Source organism: Eucyclogobius newberryi, unplaced genomic scaffold (assembly GCF_026437365.1).
Source record: "Eucyclogobius newberryi isolate DKJ021-1_F unplaced genomic scaffold, fEucNew1.0.hap1 SCAF_8, whole genome shotgun sequence".
In the NCBI taxonomy this organism is placed as follows: domain Eukaryota; kingdom Metazoa; phylum Chordata; class Actinopteri; order Gobiiformes; family Gobiidae; genus Eucyclogobius; species Eucyclogobius newberryi.
The window spans coordinates 22,670,059-22,695,930 of NW_027316500.1; the positions used below are offsets into that span (position 1 = coordinate 22,670,059).

General features: G+C 43.4%; 1 protein-coding gene across 6 annotated transcripts in view; it reads right to left on the reverse strand.

Moving 5' to 3' along the window:
* ebf3b (EBF transcription factor 3b) overlaps positions 1-25,872 on the reverse strand; it is a 67,950-nt gene that overhangs the window by 13,319 nt on the left and 28,759 nt on the right. For 2 of the 6 annotated variants that reach the window (XM_072436796.1, XM_072436800.1), the window contains exons 7-10: positions 14,387-14,468; positions 11,957-12,098; positions 7,620-7,753; positions 6,823-6,949 (exon numbers count right to left, since the gene is read on the reverse strand). In XM_072436796.1, coding sequence (XP_072292897.1) covers positions 6,823-6,949; positions 7,620-7,753; positions 11,957-12,098; positions 14,387-14,468 — 485 coding nt within the window. The remainder of the gene's footprint in view (positions 1-6,822; positions 6,950-7,619; positions 7,754-11,956; positions 12,099-14,386; positions 14,469-25,872) is intronic. The other 4 variants (XM_072436799.1, XM_072436802.1, XM_072436797.1 and 1 more) reach the window with 2 other exon arrangements.

Sequence of the window (25,872 nt, forward strand, 5' to 3'; positions counted from 1 at the left end):
AAGGGTGAGATATTCACAAGTCATGCTGCTGCCTCACAGTAGAGACATGTCCACTGTCGAGAGAATACTCACATGCAGATAAGAGGGCCATCTTAAAACAAACCAAGTCAAGTAGGGATTTTCACAGCAAACCCACGCAGAGCAAACCTCATCTGTATTAACACTGACCATATTATGTCCATCCACTGCAGCAGTTATCACTGAGTGATTCCATCTCCAGCAGTCTCAAGATGAACAGGAAATTAAAATTTCAAAGATCTGCAGTTAAGATAAATCAATGGAGACAGATCAATGTTCATTGAAATTTCATGAACTTTGAGCCAATACAGATGAAAAAAACCTAGACAGTTACAGTCTCCAGCAGATATTGCTCCTGCAACAGATAAAATGTAATTAACACGGTTAAAAGGGAGCAATGTTACAGATTGCACATCCATAATTTCACACTCCCTTCATTTCGCTGGTATATTAGAAAAGGCCAAAGACACCTGTTCAATCCTCTTAGATGACATCTAAAGTATGTGTGCCACTTCTCTAAGGACACTAGCGGACTTTCACACATTACCGGCCAACAGAAATCAAATGGGTTCCCTTCACAGCTGATTGCAAGCGCAAATTAATATTGTAAAATGAAGATCAATACATGGACGGGGCACAGATCGATAGCGGCTAAATTACGGCCGCGTTTTCCCCCTCATTCAAGATGAGTTGTGTTTTCCTCTCAAAGTCAATACTGCGCTGCCTCCCTCATTCATTTCTCAATAAACTTGCCGATGAATTTCAATCAAAATGCGGCGGCGAGGGGGAGCTGGTGAGGGGCGGAGCTCTTTGAAAGCCCGTTGGGTTTGAATCGCACTGAAAATGGGGCGAGAAGATGAAGAGCCCCCCCCTCCTCTCTTCCTTCTCTGACTGTCTTTGTCAGGGCTCAGGACTGATGCCGTGACTTAGTGAGGACAATCCATTTTAGGAGTCACTACAAAACACACCTCTAAGAATACTCCAGGACCAAAAGGAAGGGCCCAATTAAAATGAAATCAATGGACTAAATAAATGAATAAAGTACACAGGAATAAAAAGTAAAAAAATGTTTTAGAGGAATGCAAAATATGTGTGTTGTATAATCTTCTCAACAGTGGTATAAGATCATATTTTGTTTTATTTAAGTGTCCATTTACTTCAGTATTATACTTTTATTCACTTTTGTGAGCTTTTACCCATATTATAACAGTGGTAACTCATCATTACTTTACTCAAAATTGTATTTTGATCCTGTATAGTTCTGCCTTTGAGGCTTGTGTGTTCCAAAATGTCTATTTTCACTTTCACTGCCCTGTACTTTGTTGTGATTATTGTTTTATTTAGTTTTTTTATTTAGGTTTTTTTAAACAAAGGAAAATCTGCTTTTTATGATCAAATTCATCTTCAAAGAATTTGGGCCTATCAGTTCTGCCAGTTATACATTGTCCCATTCCTGTCGTTAAGTTGTTACAAATAATGATTGCTGTTTATAATGAACTAAATTGAGAGATTTGCTGCTTCTGGTCTCTGCCTAAAGTTCAAACCAAACACGGTGAAGCATCTTTCTTTTTATGTCTCTCAGATGCGGGGAACTCACTTCCAGTTCGACGTTTTGAAACGCAACCTAATAATTTTAAGTCTAAATTAAAAACGCATGGCTTATGTCTAACTTACTGTATTAGTAAATGTATGTGCCGTGGTATGTATAATTGATTTTAAAGATTTTTATTTTTATTTACTGCAAATGTGTAAATAGTGTGAATTTTTTTATTCTGTGTAAAGCATTTTGAGTTTTCTGTGTGCATGAAAAGTGCTCTTCAAATAAAATTGACTAGAAAATATAAACATAAAATTATTATCTACAAAATGAATGACCTGAAAAAAACTTTAAATCAACATGTTTGATTTAAAGGAACGTTTTGGGACATTCCATATGGATTGCAAACTATTATTAACATTATCAAGATAGTCCAACAAATATATTTTTTTGTCAACATTGCCTACCCTTACACTTTCCCTCTTGAGATACCCACAATGCATTTCACACAGGAGCGTAATGGGAAAAATACATGCTCAACTGCAAGTCATTATTTCAATCAATTTCCCAGCGCTGGATTTCACAGGTCACTTGCTGATAACACGCTGTGGAATAATGCCACCGAGTGCTCCTCAAAGCTTACCTGACAAGTGCGGCTGACAGCGGGGGTGCGCGCGTCACGTCAGCCCCCTAATTGGACACAAGGACCTTCCTGCACCGGCTCACGCGGCCTTCAAAAACCCGCGCCCATCTCACTTGGCAACCAGTGTCTGCTACACTCCTGCCGAGATAGTGCTAAATACCAGCGTTGTAATGAGACAGGTGAGGTAGGTATAGGGGGTACGGCCGCGGATAACACTGCCTGACACATGCTAAAACTGTTGTGCCAACTGGTTACAATCCACTTCCTCGGTGGCTCTGACATTTTCAAAACCGCTTACTTGGATAGTGAGAGAGAGAAGGAATTATAGCGAAGAAAGGCAAAGTAAACTATGCCATTTTGGACATTGTTATGTGTCTTGCATGTCCATATCTGTTTACATACCACCCTGAATGCCTTTGATTGTAGCATATCTTGGCTTCAGGACCCACCCCATCGCTGACCAACAACTGGTACGCGTTGCCCAACCCTGCAGGACAGGAAATGAAAAGGAAGCTCTCCATCTGATCAGCTTCTGGGTCTGAGACTTCAAAGTGCAATGGACGGCAGGGTGGAGAGGAGACGTAAGGATAGGCCCATTCACAGGCTGCACAGCAAAAGGTCCAATCTGATCTGCTCCGATAAAGAGCACTGTTTGTTTGCTTAATTTCAGCCGGAGGAGACTAAATCTAAAGTACATAATGTTGTCTCCCTCTTTCCAAGAGTAAAGCAGGAAGTGTGTTTCACTTTGGATTTGAGAATTGGATATCACACTTTAATATCTGTGGTGTTATGCACTAAAAATTCTAAGTAAACAAAGGTTTGCTCTGCCCACATGGTCTTGTCCCATCCCTTACAGGCTGACATTTCTTGATCTCCAGCAGTATTGAGTGAAGCACACATGACCCCTTTGTCCTTATGTTGATGAATGACTGCCTCATACCCATTTTGTCAGATTTTGGTGCAGTGGAGTCGATAGCGTCACCTTGACAAGGAAAGTTTGTGATCCATCAGCCCTCAAGGCTGTCTGGCCTCAACTAAAAGCCTGGCAAGAGCTGCTCACACTATGGGGCATCAGTTCCGTCCAAAATCCTTCACCCAGTGTGCTGTGTAAGGTCGAGCGAGCGCCTCTTATTACTGCTGCTTTACAGTGAAGGGAGAAAAAGAAGAAAAAAACACTTGACTTGTACTAATAGCTGGGAAGCCCTGCTGGTCACCAAAGGTCTGAAGACGAAGCACCCTGTCAGTGCCCAGCTTGGGAAATTAGCAAATAATGTTCCCTTCCCCCTGACAAATGTGTGACAGCTCGCCTTCGCCAATCATTCTCTCTAACGTTATGATGCATGTCCCGGATCCCCACTGGAGGATACAGGCGAAGTTTACTGACCCTCAATTTACCCATGACAAATGGGGTCCCGCTAAATGTGCGTTTTCTGGGGCGCGGAAGGGGTTCATTTTAAGCAATCCTGGTTATATGGATGTCACTGATTAGGATAAATAGTGGCTGAGTGTGTTAGGACTGCTTGCAGAACCATATTACCAAGGGCCTGCGCTGCGGCCCCTGGAGGGGAGCGCTTGTGGAAACTTGGCAAAGATAGAAAACCAAAAGCTCTGATGCAATTAGGAACTTAAATTGAATAAATTGTTTACTCAAAGTTTTTATTTATGATCTACTTGTTCACACACTGCTACAACTATGTGATAAAAATAGCTTACAACAGCTGTAAATGAGGCTGAAAATTGTTCCAAAGAAAAGCTCCTTCCTGTGCTTAGTAAAGTATAATAAAGTATTGACTCAGGCACAGCCAGAACTTTCTCCTTTTGATTTTCTACAACCTTCCTGACAGTTAGCTCTACCAGTCCTGTCCTGACCAATGGATAACCAATACATGGATTAGACAGAGGACATGCAGCAGGCTCCTAGGGACAACATTTGGTGTGAAAAGGAAAAGGTACAGACTGTAAAAAGCTGAAATAGCCACATGTCATTCAGTTCAATGTACCAATTAAAGTGCACATATAAGCTCCATGGAGCAGTCACTAAACTTTTATGCCTATGTCTGTTTGTGTCATTAGTGTTTTATACTTTGAATAGTCAATGGCCACAGGATTATTGGACAGCCACTACACGGCTCTCTTTAGAATGCTTTGTGGGTCTTGGAGCAGGTCCAGAGTACTAACTCCACTGAGGACGTGTCCTGTTGCTGTTCCAAACCCACTGCAGGTCTCTCGTATGTTGACTCACAGTAATTTGTGATAATTTCTTAAATCGAGCGAGTTAAATCTCCACAATTAGGCTGGTGGTGCAAGAAGAGTCAACATGAAAAAAGCAGTCTACAGGCCTCTCAAGCAGAGCTCTTGAGTCACGCTTGAAACACATGCTTTGATAAGCAGACCTTTGATATGCACATGTTGCTTTCAAATATGACACCAGAACATTGTGTGCTTTATTCAGCGCCGTGTCACTACATTGCCCTTTTCAGCTCTGCTGATTTGCTATTGTAACTCAGGTCATTTCAAATCTATTTGCTCATGCAGTCCCATTTATTCAAGTGCTCTAACACAGAGGAGACGCTGCGCTTTCAAACAAGCAGTTTCACTCTTAAATACATGATCCAGCCTCTTGTTCTCAGCCCACTCACATTCTAATGTTCAACAGAAGTAGCTAACATCCTTCCTTGTAGCAATTACAGTACATATGGAAACAGTGATACCTAATTCTACCGTTATGCTCTCTTAAACAGTTTCATTCTCTTAAGCATCAGCCCTCATACAATCAGGGTGAGCCACACTGGGAAAAGCAGAGCAGACGAGTCGGACCTGTCTATTGGTGACTTTCTCTTTTAATTCCGCGCACTAATCAATTGTACCAGCATTGCCTCTAGGGGTAATTGTATCTTTATACTAACTGGAAGTGAGTAGGAACCAGGGGAAGACAGAGAGGAAGAATAGGGGGAAAAATCAACAAAGATAGAGAAGGGGACACGTTTCCCTAGTAAAACCTGATGGTAATCGTCCCAATCCGCTTAGCCTCTGTGACTAATGGGGTCTGTTCTTCTGGGACCTGGCACTTCCACCAGGGTGCTATAGAAGCCATTAATGTCTTAACTTATACACCTTCTCAGGGCTGCCTCTGCACAAACAGACACATTTAGCGCCACACTCTCGCTCCTGTTTCATTATCCTGCTGCCTCGTTGGCCTCTGCTCCACTCCTGCTAGGGAGGTTAAACGCAGGAGAGCGGGGCCAGACTGCACGCATGGAGGAGAGCGGAGGGGACGGGTGACTGGGGGGTGCGCTGAAGGTTTGGGGAGGGAGTCAGGGAGCGAGAGAAGGGGGGTTGATGAGAAACAGCTGCCCCAGGACGGAGGGGTCTGGTTAGGCATTTGCGGAGGAGGGGGGGAGTCAGGGCACCCACTTTGCAATTCTGCCGTGCTCAAGGCCAGGGCTAAGCTGGGTGCTGATGGGGGGGGGGGGGGGGGGGGGGGGGGGGGGGGGGGTGTGAGGGAGAGTTGCACCCTGGTTTGATTCTGCCCATCAGAGGTAGAACAGACAGAGTCTTCCAGGTCAGACAGGCTGTGACCTCCACAGCTCTCGTCTCCTCACCAATGATGACAGATAAGACCAGCACTTCCGTCTGAGAGAGTCACACATATTTTCTCACAGGCATCATCTAACCAAACCACTGCCAGTCTGCCAATTTGAACTTTGTAATAATCTGTACTGATAAGTTGGTACATTTAAAAGTAAGCAGTTCCTTCTTATTTGGTGTGGATTAGAAGGAACACATTCTGGTGGAAGCTGAATGTCTGTACTCCAAGGTGGAAGTTGACTGTTTGAAAGGCCTTAATCATAAAATGGTGTTTTACCGAATAACATTTAGTTGTAAATAACTATCTAAAATCAAATACATCTTTCACTGTTTGTTGGAAAGAACAAACTGATAAATACAATAGGAAATGTCATTTATTAACATACGTCTTTTTAGACTACAATATTTTTTCCAAAATGTGTTAATGAACTGTCTAAAAAGAAAGATAGAGAATTGCAATTTTGTTCAATCCCCACTGGATGCCGCCAAAACACCCGCACGCAAACTTAAGAATCTATAGTTCTTAAAACGTGAAACTGTTATTCATAAATTTTGTGTCTCAATATCATTTTTAATTCAGCTCCATGTTTTCATATCATTCAATAATAATAAATTGTTTTAGACTTGTTGAAACAGAGCTCCTCCACTCTCACTCACCTATTCTTCCCTCATCTGATTGATGTTAAAGAAACACACGTTTGACAAAATGGGAGAAATTAGCTGAAAGTGTTATCTGTCTCACAACGGGGTAGATAAAGAGAATTGGCACAATGACTTATCCTGACAGCTTGAGTTTAACAGGGCTTGGCAGCGACCTTGTATGATGGCGGGTCAAGGGGGGATTGGATTGCACTTGTAGGAGCTACTCGGGCAAACACTTAGCAGCAGATCTCACACGTTTTAACATTCGCCGTGCGGGTCTCTGGTTAGTTCATTATTAGCACCCTGAACGCTGCAACCAGACAGGGGTGAGAAGGAGGAGAAAAAATATGAGGGGGGGGTGCAGCAGAGCCTGTGGAAGAGAAAGGGGGCTTACCAGTATAGACGAACCTCCCAGGAGCACCTTTGCAGAACTGCTTGGACTTGTAGGACAGCGTGACTTCCACCACGCCGGGGATGTGTCGGGGAGGAGTCTGCACCCGGATGGCGTGGGGAGTTATCAGCTGGAAAAAGAGGAGAAATAATGAGCTCTTTCTTAAAAACAAGATGTTAAGTCGAGCGTGTAATTGGCCCTTGCTTGTACTGACAGAAGAGGAAAGTAACTAGATACTTAAGAGATGTACTTGGATGTATACGTTTTGTAAAGCATACTTTTAATGATGTTGGCTTTCTCATCTGCAATTATAACAAGGAATATTAGTAGACATGTAATTAGTGATACTAGTTGAGATAGTATTTGTTACGCAGTAGTAGAATAAGTGTTTATAGCGGTATATACAGTTGTAAATTAGTTGCATGTAATTTCGATACTAAGAACAGGCGATACCGATTTCAATACCACAAGGGTCATTTAAAAATTCCCTTTTTTTAAGACAATAGTTCTTTCTTTTTGTTATCATTTGGTCTTATACTAGTTCTGATAAAGCTCAAGACCACTCCCAACATTGTTTGTCATTTTTTTTAGTATTGATACTTGTTGAAATGAGTATGGTTTTAGTATCGATTAGTATCTTATTTTTGATACTTTTGAAAATCCTCGTTTGTAGTAGCTTTGGCAGTGTGTTTTTCTCCATTAATACTATTTGAAAGCTACAATAATGTTACTTTTTTGACTTTTGCATACTGATACTGATGTCAGGACAGGGATTGGGTCCGAGCGAGACTCCTCCTTACCTCACTCCATACGAGCATGGTGCCGAAGACGACTTGTAGACCGTCAAAGAAGTTGTCCCCTATTATGATGACTGTGGCTCCTCCGGTGGTCCATCCCTCACTGGGGCTGATGGCCTTGATGCACGGGGTGGCTGCTTATACAAGACACAGAAAGAAGAGCAAATTCAGCACCAAATTTTAAAAAGCGGGGCCTTCTACATCTACTTTACAGACACCTCCCTAAACGCTCAACCCGTCAATGTCTTCTCCCTCACAAAGACATATCATGAAAATTGCCCCTAGGAAGAGGGGAAAAAATGATGGATTTGTCCTTTAAGGCGTGAGAATCAAAATCATTTATCAGCGCAGTGGAGTGGTGTAGTTAAGCAGACCCTTCAAATGGTCCACTTCACAAAGGCTAAACGCTGGGCTCGCAAGGAAAATGATTTGATAGAGCAAATTATGTGTCAGGGCAAATGTAGCTATCAGAATTGATTAAGCATGCACCCAGCGCGCCGTACAGTACAAAATTTCAAAGTTGAACACATCTTAAATGAGTCAAGAATGTGAGCCGTTAAAGTGGAAATGACAAGCTTTGGCTGTTTCATGTGATTCCATTACCTTTGTTCTGCATATGCAGGACAGGGCAAGAACGCACTCGGAGAAGTATCAGATTTCATAACGTGAAATGCACTCATGAATTATTCACACCCAGATTTTTTCTTTGCTTTTTGTGATCGATTCAATCCATTTCGTATTGTTTATTACAATGCTTTTCATCTGGCATGACTTGTGCTACGGAGCTCTGTCATTCATCAACAGCGTGGCTTGTTATTATAATCTAATTTGAGTGATCTGCTGCCTCACTTTCACTGTCACTTGATGCATTACCTTAATATGGTGTTTGCCACAACACTGTGTTTACAACAGGAATAGCATGACAGCTTGCCATAAAACAACAATATCAAATTTCATCTATTTCCATCAATATCTGTGAATATGCTATGAATTGTGCATGTTTCCGCGCTGCTCAAAATGCGGGCGACTATTCCAGCAAGTTCCTATTTTTGGGGGGTGCTCAGTTCAGAACCTCCATTATCCCTTTCATCCAGTAAGTAAATCGCAGTCGGCCATTGTTGTATGGATCACCTCAGACAAGACATCTCCCTTTGTTTGCCTTGCTGTTGGGTCTGCTCAGGTCATGTTTGCTCTCGCTCCCTGCCCATAAAGTGAACACATACACACGGGTACTACAGGGAATCTGACTTTAACAGGCGCTGTTGACTTCATGCTAATCACCTCGTACAGATTTTCATTTGTGAGGCCTGGAGGAGTGACATTTGCTTTCCTTAATTGCGAAGCGGAGCGTCTGAAAGAGGACCAAGCCTCTATGGGCATGCTGGGCCCCCTCTAAGGGCCTGACCTTCATCAGTGCGGACGATTACAGCAAATAATTCACCCTTCAAAATTACTGTAAACAAATTGACTTTGGGGATGAGACGGAGAGGGAGGAGGGCAGCAGGCAGGAGGAGGAGGTACGGAGAGGGCCGAGCGGTGGCGGTTGGGGGGCAGCTGTAGCCTGGATCCTCCGACAGGCATACAAAACAGCACCTCCCACCCACACACAAGCACCCATGGAGAGGCAGCGACTCGGGCCCTAAGCCGTCCAGCCTTCTGCCTGAACATTTGCATATGTCTCAATGCACAGACAGAGAGGGGAGCATGTGCTGAATGGGGACCGTGGCAAAGTGGATTACACAGTCAGCGCAGGCGATCTGATGACAGACACGCACAATGCCCCTTCAGCACATGATAGGCATCAGGAGGAGAGGAGCGGGCAGGACGTGCACCGTTAAGTCCTCCCTAACTTTTTTGGAATTTCACCAGTTTCACTTTCACTTAACTTGATTCTGTCTTCACACATGCATGAAGCTGTTAATCTGTGCTTTTTGTCTGCTTACATTTTAAAAAGTGCCTATGATGTGAAATGCCCGCAGACAGCCAATCTGTGAAGTGTCCCACTGTATTCGCCTCTAGTTAGGCCCAGCTGAGGAGGACGTCAGAACTGATCCGGGATCTGAGCGGAGGAGGCCGCGCTCTCTATTGTGACACTCAAACAGGTCTGATGTGGCCCCACGAAGCCGTCCTTTGTTCTGCCTGCTGAAATGTGTTGTAATTGTGCTGTGGGATATCCAGATGGTCGGTTGATAGTGCAGCTGATGGGATTATACCTTTTACCTCTCCCTGGGCCATCTGTTCCCTTTGACTCTCTCACTCTTCCTGCCTCTCTCTCCTTCCTTTTCTCCTTCCCTCCGTTCCTCAGCCTCCCTCTCTTTCTTCCTCTTAGGCCCAGCAGTCTGGATTCACTTGTCTTTATTGCATAAACCCTAACAGCATTACAGCCACTTGGCATGCAAATGAGGCAGGCGCTGCAGGCTCTGTGCTGAGTCTCCTATATTGTCTGGGGCTCTATAATGGTGAACTGAGCTGAGGCGCGTGCACGTGGGTGTCACACTCACTGCTGGGAGTGCGTGACCACTGTGAGAGAGTGGACTGTTTGTGAGTATGTTTATTCACCTTTGAGCCCACATCTATACATGTTTGAGTGACAGAGCATGTGCATGTCTGAATACATAATATGCTTGTCGTGTGACAAAAACTGTCACACACCAGGGTTCAAACTGTCACCTAGAGGGTTATACTTGGCGTGAACCAATAGGGGGCAGCACTTCTTGATCAATATGAGGCAGCTGTAGTATGAGCAGAGATGCCTCCCAGTCAGTCACTGAGCCACCGGCATATCGGATGCTCCGCGCCCAGTGAACTCTCGAGCTAAGAATGTGTTGCTAATTTAAAGCATGCTGTCTGTCTGCCCGCGACTTGTCAGGCCGCGATGGACGACCCGCTTAGAATTACATTTTACGACTGCTTTCCCTCTCTCCCGCGTCACATCTCTGTTTGTTAAAGGTGACTCCCGACAAAGCGCTGTTGATGCATGTTAAATGAGTCTCGCTCAGGCAGAAGAGAGAAGGTGTATTTAAGACAGAGACGTGTTCAACTGGGCGCTTGACAATAGCGTCTCGGCTCGCTTTACGGGGCATCACTCGGGTGCTTTGAAGAGTGCAGGGGAAGAAAAGGATGGGCTAGTGTAACCTGTGAAGAACACAGGCGCACACGGCAGCACACACAACACAGCGGTCCCAAGGGAGCGAGGGAACATGGAGGCGAGGGCTCAACCTCTTTAATTGCTCTCCTCATTAAGAAACTGGTTGCTAGGCGATCCACACCTATCGTGTCATAAACGTGAAACACACAAACAGAACGTCAGCGAACATAATGACTTTGGTGCTCCGGGCAGGACTTTAATTATTTGATTTTGTTCTCCAGTAGAGGAGTCATTAATAAAGACAAAAACAAATAGATTAGCTCTTTCCCCCACTAGGACTGGGGTGCACTGAGATATATTAATTGTCTAGTCCTTTTTTTTTTATTAGATGTTGTTGTATTAAACATTACATTTGCTTTTGGTGATAGAACCATTAATGCCCATTAATGTGTAGAGAAGCTTGTTTTACTCAGTGGTGTATATAAACTGTTTGCCCAGCCATAATTGGCTCTTGAAATCTGAAGATAAGCAATTTACACAATTGGAGCCAATCTGTTCAGTGCAGTTTCTCCTTACAGTCTTTCAGCTGCATGTGCTCCCATCTGCGAGGGGAGGCCATGGGGGTCACAAGGTTATGTTTAGTGCATTTTACTTTTGTATTTCCCATGGTTTGGTGGTCCTTCTCTCTCGTTTTGGCTGAGCAGGCAATCAGTCTATCATATGGAATCAGTTGGAAGAAAAACAGTAAGTTCTGTTTTTCTCATCGAGCGCCCCCCCACCTACTCAAACACACATCCTCCCTCCCCCTTTCTCTCTTTCTCCTCCGTTCCCTGTTTCAGCTCTCTCACAGCTTAAATCTGCAGAACCCAATGACAGGAAATTGACCTCACAGCCAAATTCTTAAGCAATTTGATCATGTTTCACATTGACTTTTAGGACAAATGCATGTGCCTTTAGTAATAGAAAACTGGAAATAGTATAGCATTTCTAAATTATAGATAAGTCTGAGTATTATCTTTATTAGTGTAATCAAAATGATAAATATACTGAGCAATGCATACTATTTCCAATGGTAATTCAAGAACAGGTATGAGGGAGGCAGAAGCAAGTGAAAGTTCAAAACAGAGGTGATGGAGTAACCGGAATAAAACTAGAAGTGACTAGGTGCGTGAGATGTGGAATGGAAAGGTGTCTAAAAGAAAACTAGAAAAAGGAGTGAATTAGCAAATTATAAGATGTAAAATGTGCCTACCATTCTCCAGATAAGGAGGCGTACCTTCTGAAGGGTCGAGTCTGCGAGCCCTTCGCCCATGTTTGGAATTGTTGTGCACGAACATATTGTCAGAGACAGCCAAGACGTGGCCGTCCACATTGACAGTCGTCGATACGACCACCTACAGGATGCAGAGAGAAGAGTTCAGAAAAACAGAAAAACAATAATGAAGGCCAGTTTAACAGGCCCACAGCACACTGCATGTTACAAAGGCGCCAGTCGATACATGAATGTTTCACAGACACTGCTATACCAGGTGCATGGCTGTGTGGTATTGATTTTTATTTTGCTCTCTTTGGACATATCACATTACAGTTGCCCTGCTTCCCTGCCATTTTGTTTTTGCTTTTTAGTGTCTTGCATTTGTGTACAACTAATTGACTTTTCAATCACTAAAATACCATTTCCGTTTGCTACTCCACCAACTGTCATATAAGACAGGATCACAATTATTGATCAGCTTGTCCATCTATTTGAGGAAGGAAGGCCTCCCTTTTAAAATATTACTGGAGTCATTAGCAAGTGAACCGTACGCCGTTCCATCACTCAGCAAACATTTTACTAGGATCAGATTCCAAGCCACACTCCATATTTCATAATGCTTATTTTTGTTGTTATTTTTTGGGCCACCACATCTCCAAACAGTGCAGCCCATGTGAATGGCCAAAGTGTTTGGAAGCCGGAAACAGAGAGCCCCTCTCAGGTTTGCTTTGCCGGTGAGTGACCTCGGTGTAGCACTGGAATTTAGGGGGCAATTTTTTTCTTTTTTTGGGTCGGTTTTAGGAAGGGTGGGAGTCAGGAGGGGGCGGTGGACGCAGAGCAGGGGAAGTGAAAGAGCTCCATTCTTGTGAGCAGGTTCAGAGCTGGGCCAAGCCGAGGATGATGGATTGGGCCCTCTCTGGCCTCCAGCTGGTTTTTGGGGGTAATAAGTGGAGTGGAAGGCATGCAGAATACACAAGTCGGGCCAGAGGAACACCTATACCGGAGCATCTGGGAAATCTATCTGGGGGAAAAAATGACATCCTAACTGTTGGACCGAGGACAGAACCATCATTAAAAGTTAACAATACATGTAAAACCGTGTTGTGTTTTAGATTAATGGTCACGTCGTAGCCTCACAAAAAAAAACACTTTCTTTTTGGCACAGAGGAGTAAGTAAGAGGTGAAAGCCCTTAGTGGCTGTCAGGCATCAGTCCAGATTCAGCCTGAGGGGAGATTGGAGGAGGTAGGGGAGGTCTGAAGGAGGTGACATGGGGACGGGACACCCTGTCTGCTCTGTTTCATGTCCCACGTCTTCACCTGGAGCATGTCACTTGGTGTCGCCTCGTGTGCCTGTCAGAAGGGAGAGCGCGGCGGTGACGGACGCCTTCCCTGAGTTTGTCGTTAGCCCCGATAGGACAAATGGAGCTAAACTCTGGTTGCTTCACCTTGACCTAGTGCTCTCCTTGTTGTCTGAGTGGGATGAATGGAGGCATGGAAAGATATTTTTTTTTTTTTTTTTTTTTTTTTCATTTGAGCAAAGATAAGTCCTATTTTATTACTGTTTATTTATTTTTAACATTAAAATATAATATGTTTTGTTACACAGTTTTTTGTCTGAATTTTCTGCTTTGGTCATCATCAAAAACAAAATATGAGAAATCTTTTGTAGAATTGGCAAAGTCTATGCAAACAGACAAAATGTCGACAAATGTTGGCAAGAAAATCCCTCAAACTAAATTTTGAGTCCATCGAGTGACACATTTTGAAAATATGAATCTAAAAAAAAGAGTTAAGTTAAGGAGTGGTGAGCAGATTTGAAAGTAAGGCCGAGGCAAATAAAATTGCTTTGTGGCCCTTCAACAGTCATGTTCCCTTAGTGTAAATCTTTCATTTTGTCCGACCACAACAGTGATGGCTTTCAGATGTCTTTCAGTGGTGGGAGCGGCGCATGTGTCAGTTTAAGTGTATGCATGTGTGGATGAGAGAATGGGGGAGAACATACGGGGAAAGTAAATATAAGTATGTGCCTGCATCTGTACATGTGCGCTGCTTCTGCGTGCTGGTGCATACGTGTTTCCGCTGGCAGACAGATCCCTGAGTTAACACTGTTGTTACATGTGGTCACATCGTCCTCCCCTCTGTGCCGCAGCTCGGAAAACTGTCATCCACACAATTGATGGCACTCTTAAATCCTATATCCTTATTTGTGTCAGCTGGTATTCTCTTATAAATATTCTGTCCGGAGCGCATGGGACACCAAATCCCCCTTCCCTTTCTCTCTCTCTCTTGTCTCCGCTCGTATTCATGCCAATAATAGAATTGTATTCAGATGTGGTGCTGCGCGGAGTTGGTGTGATAGACCAAAAACAGAAAAAGTGACAAAGTGAAATGTAGCGGACGTTAAGTGTGAAGTGGTCCTGGAGTCACCTGGAATCTGCGCATGTCTCGAGGATTCCCTGCATTCTTCAGGCAGTTCTGATTACACTTGAGGAAGAACTTTAGGAAGAATCTGGAAAACAGAGCACAGAACAACAACATGGAATGATTAATCGGGTGAATGAATATGAAACACGGCTTTAAAACATCTTGATTTAATTCACGCAGCCATTCAAACAAGCAGAGCAGGAGCTGTACTGAGCAATGATGTAGAGACAGAATGTTAAAAATATTTTTTCAAAAAGTGTTGTATTTGTATAGGTGACTAAAACAAGGGTTCTATAGAGCTAGCAATATGGTGTGCTTTTATTTATAAAGTCTAGTGTTTAACAAGAGGGGCATGACTTGCTGTGTGTTAGAAGGATAAAAACTATCCTCCTTCATTGGGATTGTGATTGTGATTTTTTTAATATATATAAATAAAAATGTTTTTGGTATTTTTTTACTACATCTGTGTTAGTGTTTTACTCTGAATGTATAAATAATACAGTCCGTAGATCTGAAATGTTTTTCTTGTAAGGGTGTCTCCCAAATCTCATCTTTGCGCTCTCCTCACCTGAGTTCACAGGTCTTCCCCGACACCCATCTGCCACTAACATCCAGGAAGTCACTTGATATTCCTCCCACCTCTTTAATCCCAGGACACCCCCTGTGCAATTAAAGTTCTCCTGTTCAATAGGGAGGCAAATGAGGCCCACCTGTGACCAGGTCTTGTTTGAAGAGCATCAGGGATAAAGGACCTAACAAGGTGAGAGCGCGCCACAAAACTTATAGTCCTGTCAGGCAATTAGGCGGACACCCCTGGGACCTCCGTACGCCACACACATATAAGGCGTGCACACACCCATGCACTTGTGGGTGGGTGAGGCAATTATGCCACAAATTACAACCTGGCTAATCGTCGCTGAGCAAATGTCAAGTCTGAGGAAGATCTGGGCCAGCTTGGTTTGTGCATCCAATCTCCTCTGTGCTTACCCCAGCGTTTCCCAAAAGTGTATCGATAAACCTTTGTGCAGAGCTGTTTTTTAAGATGTGAAGAATCAAAAGACGACCAATAACAAAAATGGCCTCACACGCTGGCTATTGTCTGACATCCACAGCCACAACCACACTGAATAAGCAATGAAATTGACTTGTTGTTCTAGCAAATTCTCCCCACAGACTCATGGCTGATTGCGGCCTTGCTTTCCCCTGTTCATTATAAATATCATGCAGTGATATTTATTTTTCATCACTCCACGCTGGCATTACTATGTGCAACACTGCGGTCTCCATTGTAATACTAAGTTAGCTCACACAGTCGTAGGGGCTCATTGTATTACCATAGATTGCACCATAGATTGCAGGGCCATTTCATTGGGGCTAAATACAGTGGCTTGTGTGGCCTGAGTGGACGCTTTTGCAACACTTAAGTCTCCTGGTTCGCCCAGTGGGATACTGGCCAGCCCATAAATCAGAGTCTGAAATGACCCTTCTAACCCTGGCCACATTAACACATGCACTGGTCATTTAGAAGCGCTCTTCGATAGACTCCTATACCTTGTGCTCGTCGGAGGGCCCAGGAGGGAGAGGAGAGGTGAGAAAATATTTTCACTCCACATCCAAAGAGCTTGGCTTGGACATCAATAAAAGACGCTCTTACCCATGCCAGAATGCTGATTGGTGTGTGGCTTACCCATAAAAAACCTAACTTGTCATTAGTGCATTTCACTTGATTGTGTTCACTGTGTTTTGGGGTTGCATCTGTTGGCTGATCATCAAAATGACCATTATGTACTCTAATTCCCTGACCCTGTTTTTATTTCCCCAAAGAGTCATAATGTAGAGCAGCAGACATCTGCGGAAAGCAGGCCTGAAATACGACTTTTATTTGTCTGTCGCCTCTCATACCGATTGGGTAAGGCCGTGTGTGTGTGTGTGTGTGTGTGTGTGTGTGTGTGTGTGTGTGTGTGTGTCACGCACTGGCAGACAATTTATGTCAGAGATTGGATAGAATACATTTCCTGTGCAATGCATTGACTTCATAAAATAAACACATTACTTTGAGAGTTGCTCTTGTCTCCTTTACTTGGGGACTCGCTTATTTTTACATACTGTTCCTAACAGCAAAAGCAAAAGTTAAGAAACAATAAACACAAGAAATGAAGTGACCACGCTATCATAAAGTAGCTCCTTTATGTTTACTGTTATGAAGGCAATTAAGCACAATTTCTCTGCTAAAAAGATAAGCTTAATTTTCATAGTCCGCAGCAGTGGCAGCGCTATAGCATCCATTACATTTGAGTTGGTTAAGATTCTCCATGAGCACAGTGCAAATTGGTCCTTGGTGGAAACGAGAGCAATTAAGACAAGGCCCCTCTCTCTCTTTTACTTCTTAAATATCTACAGAAGTTTGTGCTGGTGTTTTGGCACGCACCGAGACAAAAGGAGGTTGTTTAATTGTTTTTTAATGGGATATCAAGTCGTCGCTGCCATTAGATGTTGGCAATGGAGGGCAAAGGGGGATAGAGAGAAAGAATGAACTGCAATTAGGTTTGATTAAAGCTATCCTTCTCAATAATCAGCTGTTCTGACAGGACAGGGGGACCCTGGTGGCCGCCGAGATGGAGGAAGGTGTTGAGTGATATTAAGGCCAATGAAGGGGATATTAACATGGCTAATTAAAGCTCTTCCAAAGCCGGGAGAGGAGGCTCTCAGTGGACCGCACTGGATGAAATAATCGGCCGAGGCAGCTATCAGTTGGAGGGGAGAGAGAGGGAGCGCATGGAGGGAGGTGGGCTGGGGTGTAGTCCATCTGAGGAGGGTGGGAGGGGTGGAGGGATGGAGGGAGGCGTAGAAGGGAAACTATGAAGTGTGAAGAAAGACAAAGAGGAAGACATGGACAGGCATAGAGAAAGTCTTCTCCAGCCAGAGTAGTAAGCTCATTTTGACATCAAGCCTCTGTCTGCGCATCAAGTCTGCCAGTATAACTAAGACCTGACATCAGCTTTTATCTCCGACAGCTAGTCATACAGCTCCACAAATCAACGCTAAAACAATCCTGCTCATGCCTTGGTCTAAGGCAATTAATAGGAATCTCCTGTAGAACCTCCATGCTCGCCCACTGCCGAAGCTACTAATCATGCCATAATGATTTCTCTCCCTCTGGTCAAAGGGGAAATAGATTGTCTCTTTAGTAATGCAGCAGGCTCTGCGCCTTCCACTCTCTGGCTTCACAGACCCGGTAATTGAGGAGAAAAAGGCCGACTTTGGCACTTTGACTGATTTGAGGGCTGCTAGACCCTCTTATCTTTACTCTGATCATTTTAGGCTGACACTCAAAGGAAGACCCATCGCCCTAATTCAAGCTCACCCTCTCCTATCATCAAACGGCAGAAGGGAAAAGAGCTGGGGAAAAACAAACAGGCGAGGTGAGGAAGGCGCTCTCTCATTTAAATGGCCAACTTAATTGCCGTGTTGATGTCACTCATCCATAAATGTCCAAGGCTTTGATTTGAGTGAAGAGGGCAAATAAGGATAATGTTGTATTATTAAGAGGATTCCACAGTCAATGGGAATGTGCACTGCTGTCATTTCTTTTTTGTTTGATTCAGCAACTTGTAAAGGTAAATTAAGTTCAATGGGAGCTCAAGACTGTCCTTTTAGAGTTGAGTGCTACACCTTGTTCCCATTGTACCAGCGAGCTCCCTGTATGTGTTTGGGGCCGTTACACAATACGCTGACAGATGGCCACAGTATCAGTAAGAGTCAGGTATTGACAAGTCTAAGCTCCTGATTGGTGCCCCGGCACTAATGACTAGCATGCGGTGTCCACAGCCGGCAGCCATGACAGTGAGGTCATCGGTTGCGGGGCGGTGAGTATCGATCAGCAGCCCAGCTTCAGCCCATCAGGCCCCAGCTGCCTCAGACTCAATGGGCCCCTGTTACAGGAGGCTCCCAACACTAGACTACAATATGCTGACACCAGATCCCTACGCTGAGATAGTAGTACACGGGTCAATAGCGTATCGGATTTCTAAAACGCCAGGGTCTTAATGTCAAGCCTCCTACGTTCCCTACCTACTGCTCCAGTTATTAGGCACTTCACTGAACTGCACTCATCCCTGTTGTGACAAGGCGGGGCAGGTAAAACGAGAAATAGAGACACGTATAGATCGTAATCTTGCCCAACACTTATTCATGCAACTTTATATAAGTCCCAGAGAGGCCAAGGCAAGTCGCGTGGCCATGTTCCTGCTGTCCAAGTCTGGTTGGCCGCTGTCTCCCCTCGTCAGACCAAACTGTTTTTCTCGCCTTAGCTGAAGTAAACCACAGCACATTAACAATATTTGCTCTACCCCTGTACAAGCGCCCAGGGACCAGACCCACAGATCCTATCACTTCTTTATCAGGGAACAAGTGCCTCACTATCCAACCTTATTGGGTTTGGGAGATTAACCCTTTCCACTCCTTGGAGAGCAGCCAGGCAGATGTGGCTGTCATTATTATTGTTCAGCATCAAACATCCGACTGCATGACTGTCTCAGAGAATTTATTGAGTGTTTTCAAGGTTTGTTTTTATTTCCTTATTCCTTCCCAATGCAGTTTTGTTGTTCCATATTTCACATTTTTGTTAGCACTGTCGTTTTGTGGAAGCATCACGAATAATTGATGCTCTTCCTCTGCACCCTGAGATGTAGTCGTGTCCCCTCTATTCATCCCTCTTTACCCTCTCCTCCTTCCCCGTTCGCTGTAATGGGCAGAGTGGCATTGACATTATTTCACTTGAGGATCGCTCACTCTGTCAATCCCTCTTCATTTACTCCATGGCTACTGGACTCATTATGGTATCTCTCCCTCGCTCGCCTCACTATCTCTCCTTGTCTTCCCCTTCTTTCGCCAATGCCTCGGACACTGTTAGTTTCTTACTTAAGAGAATCGCTCGTCTTCACAAATGGTCCCACGTCAAGCTCTCTCCGAGATAACCCCTGCTGATTCCCTGCAGGCTTTGGCACAGGTTTACTGTAACGGATTAGACGGAAACTCCGAGCTCCTGCTAACTATCCATCACTCGCTAACAGTGGACTAGAGGCTGTGTGCTTTATGCAGCTTTTAGCTCCGACCCGCCACATAACACTGCATGTTTAGCCCGGAGCTCTCCCGCTGCTTCTCTCATACCCTTTTTGTTTTCTTACACCATCCACACACACTGCTTGGCTGGCTTGTTCTACTGTTGTTCTTTGTTTTAGCCTTTCTCTACAATGACTTTGAACACAATATAATAAGACACAAAACATAAATAATTCTGCGTTGTTTTGTCTTGTGTGGCCCGCTTGTAAAAACAAATCAAACACGGGTTGCCGCTCTAGAGCTAGCATCATTTACATTCAAACTAGAATTCATAAATAATATTGAACCGTCACTGGTGAAAAATATGATTACTGATAATGACTATCAACATCGCCGGTGCTGTCAATCATAACTCTTCCAAAAATAATGTGGCTGTTATTTGCTCTGCGCTCCAGCTGGCCGAGCTCAGAGGTATCCGTGGGTTATTTTTGTGCACTAGAAGGAATATGGTGCTTGGATACTGGTCAGCGTCGCAGCTTGGGGCCTGTGAGGAAATACCAGTCAGCACCTCAGCGCTCCAGCGAGATGGAAGATAAGCATATGTTAGAGAAGTTGGCCAGGGTCAATAGTAGTATTTAAGGTGTTGGCCGAGCCCCCAGTATGGCCCCACAATGAGAGCCATACAGGGTGCTCTCTCCTGGGCTGTGCAGATTGCCATCCAGAGACAGGAGGGGGCTTCAGCTGCTTATCAATACACACATCTGATTTGTTGTAACCATTTTTTACACTTGAGTACTTTCCTCCAACCGGTGAATAAATTTATTCAACTTTTTCCACAAATGGCAGCAGTAACAGAAGCATGACTGAGCCGACTCTGTGCCAATGTAAACATCCTTGATCGGCTTTACTAACAAACCATATATAGAAATGGGGATGGAAACACAAATAGCTTGTGTGCGTATTGATTTATGCAAATTAGCCATGTGGAGTTACTTTAGGATTTTGCACAACGTATTTTACATTGTTTATTCAATTAGCTCTATAAATATCTGGTCATGCTGCATATACATAATGAGATACTGGCCACCTTTTTGTGTTAAATTTACATAAAGGATGACTTTTGTGTCGCCTATCACTAACACATTTGTGGTCCAAACATGTGCACACATGCCAGGGCCAGTGGAAGTGCTAATGAGAGCCATGCAGCGGCGCTCTCCTGTGGCTGAGAAGGGATGTGATCCAGGCTGTCCAGGAGGCCAGCAGGGGGCTGGACCGTTTACTCTTGACATGCTGATACAGCAGGACATGCCGCCTTATTTGCATGAATGTGCACACTTTTGCGGTTTGTCCATGCATGCTGGAGTGTGTGCGAGTGTATCCCTACATGGTATTATTACTAATGTATAATACATACATCCAAAGTGGCTGTCAGGACTGGTCAGTCATCATAAAACATGAGGCAGCCACTCTGACATCAGCGCCACATTAATGCTTCCTCAGAGGAGGGGAAAAAAGCCCCTACTGTGGACTGTCATGTAGGCAAGACGATATAGACAGAAAGACACAGCGCAGGTCGGTGCTTAAAGCTAACAGGTAACCTTTCTGTGCACCTAGGACAAAGGCAGGGGGGAAAAGAAAATGTCAAATTAAGAGAGGCCAGGCAGAAAGACGTGGCTGCCATATTTGTGTGAAAGCCCAGTGCTGTTGGCAGCAGAGATGGCTGCTTTCTGATTCATCTGGGGCCGTATGGCAAAGCTTTGTCAGTCTGTGCGAGGTATAAATAATTCAGGGTGAGAGATGGCAATTACAGGGCCCTGCACAACCAAAATGAATATTTTATAAGGACTAAAACTGCCCTGGAATGAATCACACACATGGAGTCACACACACGTACACACTTATACGCACACGCACTGAGTGGAGCACACAAAGGCAGCACATATGAACCGGAGCAGTTGTCGCATTGTTGACAATATACAATTACATGATATAACACTCTTTGCAATATGGGTTAATAATTTTTAATATGCTTGCTCATGACATTTCCTCCAATATTTGGTTAAAAAATAAGTGGGATTTATCCTGGTGATTGTTCTGTTTTGTTACAGCACTGTGCAAATCTGTTTAACACAATTACAGCTGAGTAGATTTAGAGAATATTGCAGCGCTTGTTATAAATGTATTACTGAGAATAACAGTAAAAGTGTTGTCAGTGTAAAGTGAGGTCTATAGAAAAAACAGTCTCTGGAGACTTGCAGCCTTTACTTTTGACCCTGTAAATATGGTCTTTGTGTGGGAGCAGCAGCGGTGGAGGGGGGGGGCAAATGCTAATGGGAAAAGATTAAACCCAAAAGCCGCCTGGAGCATTTACCTCTAAAGGGTTTTGTCTGTCAGGTTTCCTGCAAAACTCTGTCTTTATAATTCTGAGACAAAAAATAACATTGTTCCCAGGTCCTGAGGAGAGCAGTGGTTTGGTTGAATGGCCATTGTGTGGTTCTAGCTAATGATACCTTAGCTTTTGTGAACGGGAGGCCAGGTAGGTCTGTGACATCAGCGCCACACAAGCACTCCTCTGTCCGGATGTTTAGGGAAGGATTTCGTCCGTGGTGGGAAAAGGGTATAGAGAATAAACAGGAGTGGTTTTGTGCCCCTCTGCCTGGGATAGAGGATACTCAGGATAATACTCCCTTTAAATCAAAGTTTGCATTTTAAATAATTCCAAACTTTTAATTGCATGATTTTCTGAGTAGTTTTATTTGTGCAAGAATTGCCCCGCACATGACGTAATTCCAATAGGGCATTTCCCCTCTCTATTTTGATCCAGCAGGAGAGTGGGCGTATTATTTGTCAGTCCAAAGGGAAGATGGCAACCCTCAGAGGGAGAGGAGACCCCAAGCATGAAGACACAGATCGCATGTGTTGGAAAAAGTGACAGCGAGGCAAATGCTAAGAGAAAGCTGCTTCCTTACCGAAGCACGCACTGTTAGCGATATAGCTAGCCGTTGTGAAGGCAGCTGACAAAACCCGTAGCGTGGCATGTCTCGCCCCGTTTGTGAGTTTTCAAAGAGTGTGATTTGCAAATAACATGAGTCTCTGGGCATAGACTGGGCATGTAAGTGCGCTGAATAAAGCCCCCCTGCTCTGCTGAGGGAAACCCATACTTGTCAGCTCAGTTCTTTGTCAGGAGGCTGACAGATAAATAGACAGTGTTTTGCTGCTCACTCCGCCTGCTTCTACACAGCGGCGTGTGTCTGCCTCCTCGTACAGGTTGACTTGCTTTAGGGGAGGGTTTGGCTGAAAGACACCCCACTGCTTCTGGGGCAATGACTGAAAATATTGTGGCCCACTTCAGACAGCCTCAAACAACAAACAATGGGGGTTGATGTGTAACCAGATAAAACGCAGATCGAATAGCTGGGCCTAAGCACCACTACAGGGCTTATTTTTCATGCAAATTACTACTAATGAGCTTCCTGAAATCTGACTAATTATATCAAAGTGATTTCTTTAATTAGTTTGTAATAATTCTGCACATAAACATCATAGTAAACAGATTACGCTATATAAAAATATCAATTTGTCACACTTTATACAAGATGCTGCGCGTCTGACGCTAATCTAGCTTTTCTAGAGTGCTCAGGCAAACATTTATTAAAGAATTAAATATGTACTTAGGAAATGTTTTGTAATATACAGAGAGTGTGTTAACTCGCGCATGACTAAGTGGCTCCGTGTTAATTATTTGCATTGATGCTACAAAATTAAATATATACGATTTAATTATACAACTGTGAATGTGCAGCAATAGCTAAAGAGCTGTTTAATTACAAGTTATTATATGAGACTTGGAAAGAAACTAGTTATGTTTTACTGTTAGAAGTTATTATGTGAGTAATAAAATAGCTACATTTTATTACTCATTGTAGTTAAGAGGATATTCATTAGTACTATGATATTTAGTAGTTAAAGTTTTTTAGTATTCATACTTGCAATGTAATAACAGTAGTAAAACATTTTTTTAAACTAAGAGCAATCTCTTTTGAGACAGTTATAGAGATTTTTGCCGTAGTTTGAACTTTCCACACTAGAAATTGGCAATATATTGAAATTTAGATAATATTGTAAATGTTGCAAATTTTTAATGTTGAGCATATTGTTTATAAAAAAAATCTAAAAGAGTAAATTAACCATAAAAATTGAAAACAAGTTATGTTGTAAACTTTCAAATTAGGGGTTAAGGCATATTTCTGTACTTTTGTGCTTAATTTGACAGACATTTCATTGGATTGAGATTTGCATTTTTTTTCACTATTGCTTCCCTCAGTAATAACTATGTTTGTTGTAGTTTGAACTTTCTACACTCAAGTTGAAATTATATGAACATAAGACACAAACTTATTTTAGTAGTTTAACTTCTTAACTCAATCCTCCACTTTACTTCCCACATTACAGTATAACTGTCAGATCTAGTTGCTTGTGTTAAAAACAGCAGACCTGGGGTCAGATCTTTTCTATAAAAAGCGTATTTATCGAGCACTTTGCACCTCCTGCTAATTCCGGACACATTCCTCAAAGCCCTGAAGAGTTGTCTCAAACTGGGAGCAGAACTCGCACACGACTACGAGCCGTTTTCCCTGATACCCTCAATCTGCACTGAGATGGATTAAACATTCAATTTGTCCCCCCAACCCATGCCGCACAGGCCGACCACCACCCAGGTCCACCACTTACCATACAAATGGAAAACACGCTAGTAATCTATTAGCCTGCCCGGACTGACAGTGTATTATGTTGTATTTGTATTATATTTACTTCAGGGAAATTACGATTCTAGTCATATTTATCTTCATGTGGAAATGTGTGTCTAAATGGAAATCACCTATAGCGCCGGGTGGATGCGGAGCCATACTAATGTGATCCATGAACCGTGCGATTTAGTCACCCTCTATGGATGCACTATGGGCTGATTCTACATATCAAACATGCTCTCCCTCTGTTAAAGCCCCTACCACGGAGCCCCCGATGCTGTTTGATAATTATTACGCTTACATTACAACACAAGACCTTGCCTGTAGAGCTGCTGCTGCCGCCGCCACCGCTACTTCACCCACGACTCCCCCCACCACACCCCCCTCACACAAGTTACACACATGCCCGCGCGCCCCCTTTGTCATATACTGTAGTAAACAGCCTCCCCGGTAAGCTGTTTGCACTTCACTGCCCGCTCTAGGAAATAAAAACAAAGAGCAAATTGGGGGTTTTGCGTCTCTGTGAATAAATAAGGTTGTTTTACTCACAGAATCCATTACCTTTTAAAACACCCGGGCCTAATGCGTTGAGCCTTTTCATTTTAACAAACAAAGCCTAAATTAGGAATTAAACGCAGTCGTATTTAGATAACGGCATTAGCTGTGTGACATCAGTGTGGGGGGAAAAAAAAGTTGGACGCCATCCATATCATTCTCATGCTTCCATTGTTACGTTAAATTGCAATATTAATCCTGGCTGAGACCAAGTTACTGTAGCTTTTATGCGGCGCACTTGAATTATGCTATTGAAGTAATTGATAGTGATTCACTCGTTGAAGGTACTAATCCCATGATTCACTTCATCTCTCTCAGTGCCATTTACCTCCAGATGTTTAGAGTTTGGGGTAATCAATAAAGAGGGAATAAAGATTGGCATCCACAATACTCCCCTTGACAAGCTCCAGCCGAATGTTTGTCAAGCAAATTAAACACACTTAGACTTTTCACCTGCTCCTACAACGACACCACATATGGCCGTGAAGTTAAAAATAAGAAACTGTGCATACATTACCATGCATAATGCACAACTCCCTCCATTTAATATGCAAATTTTGTAAAATATTACTGAATACCTTCTGTTCGGAATGAATAAATTTGAATTGCAATTAGAATAATCTTGTATAATTAATGAAAACTGTCAATTTTGGTTCCGAAGTAATTTGATTAGCATGTTGATAGGACACTTATCAAGTTCAGTAAACTGTTAGATTAAGAAGATGAAAAAAGGGAAGATTCTAAAGGATATTTTTCTCAACGGCGCTGACATTTTCCCTTGGCATTGTAAACAAAGACAGGAGCTGGCAAACTTCCTGAAAGAGGGAGGCGCGGGAGGGAGGAGAGTAGTAAGAGGAAAAAAGGAGAAACTAAAAGACTACTAGGACCGCGATGGAGAGCCTCTTGAGATAATCTGTGGATGGGAGTCCGCACATGAAACGCAGTCTATGGTCTAGGCTCCTGCGCGAGCTACTCATCTCTGCCTTCTGCACTCCAGCAAAGCCCAAGTTTATGGGATTTATCTCGGCAGCCAATTGTACTTTTTCACATCACATGATTTGAGTTAAAAACAGCTCGCAGCTTCTCTAAATGTTTCCAGGCTATGAATGTGAGAGTCGCGAGAAA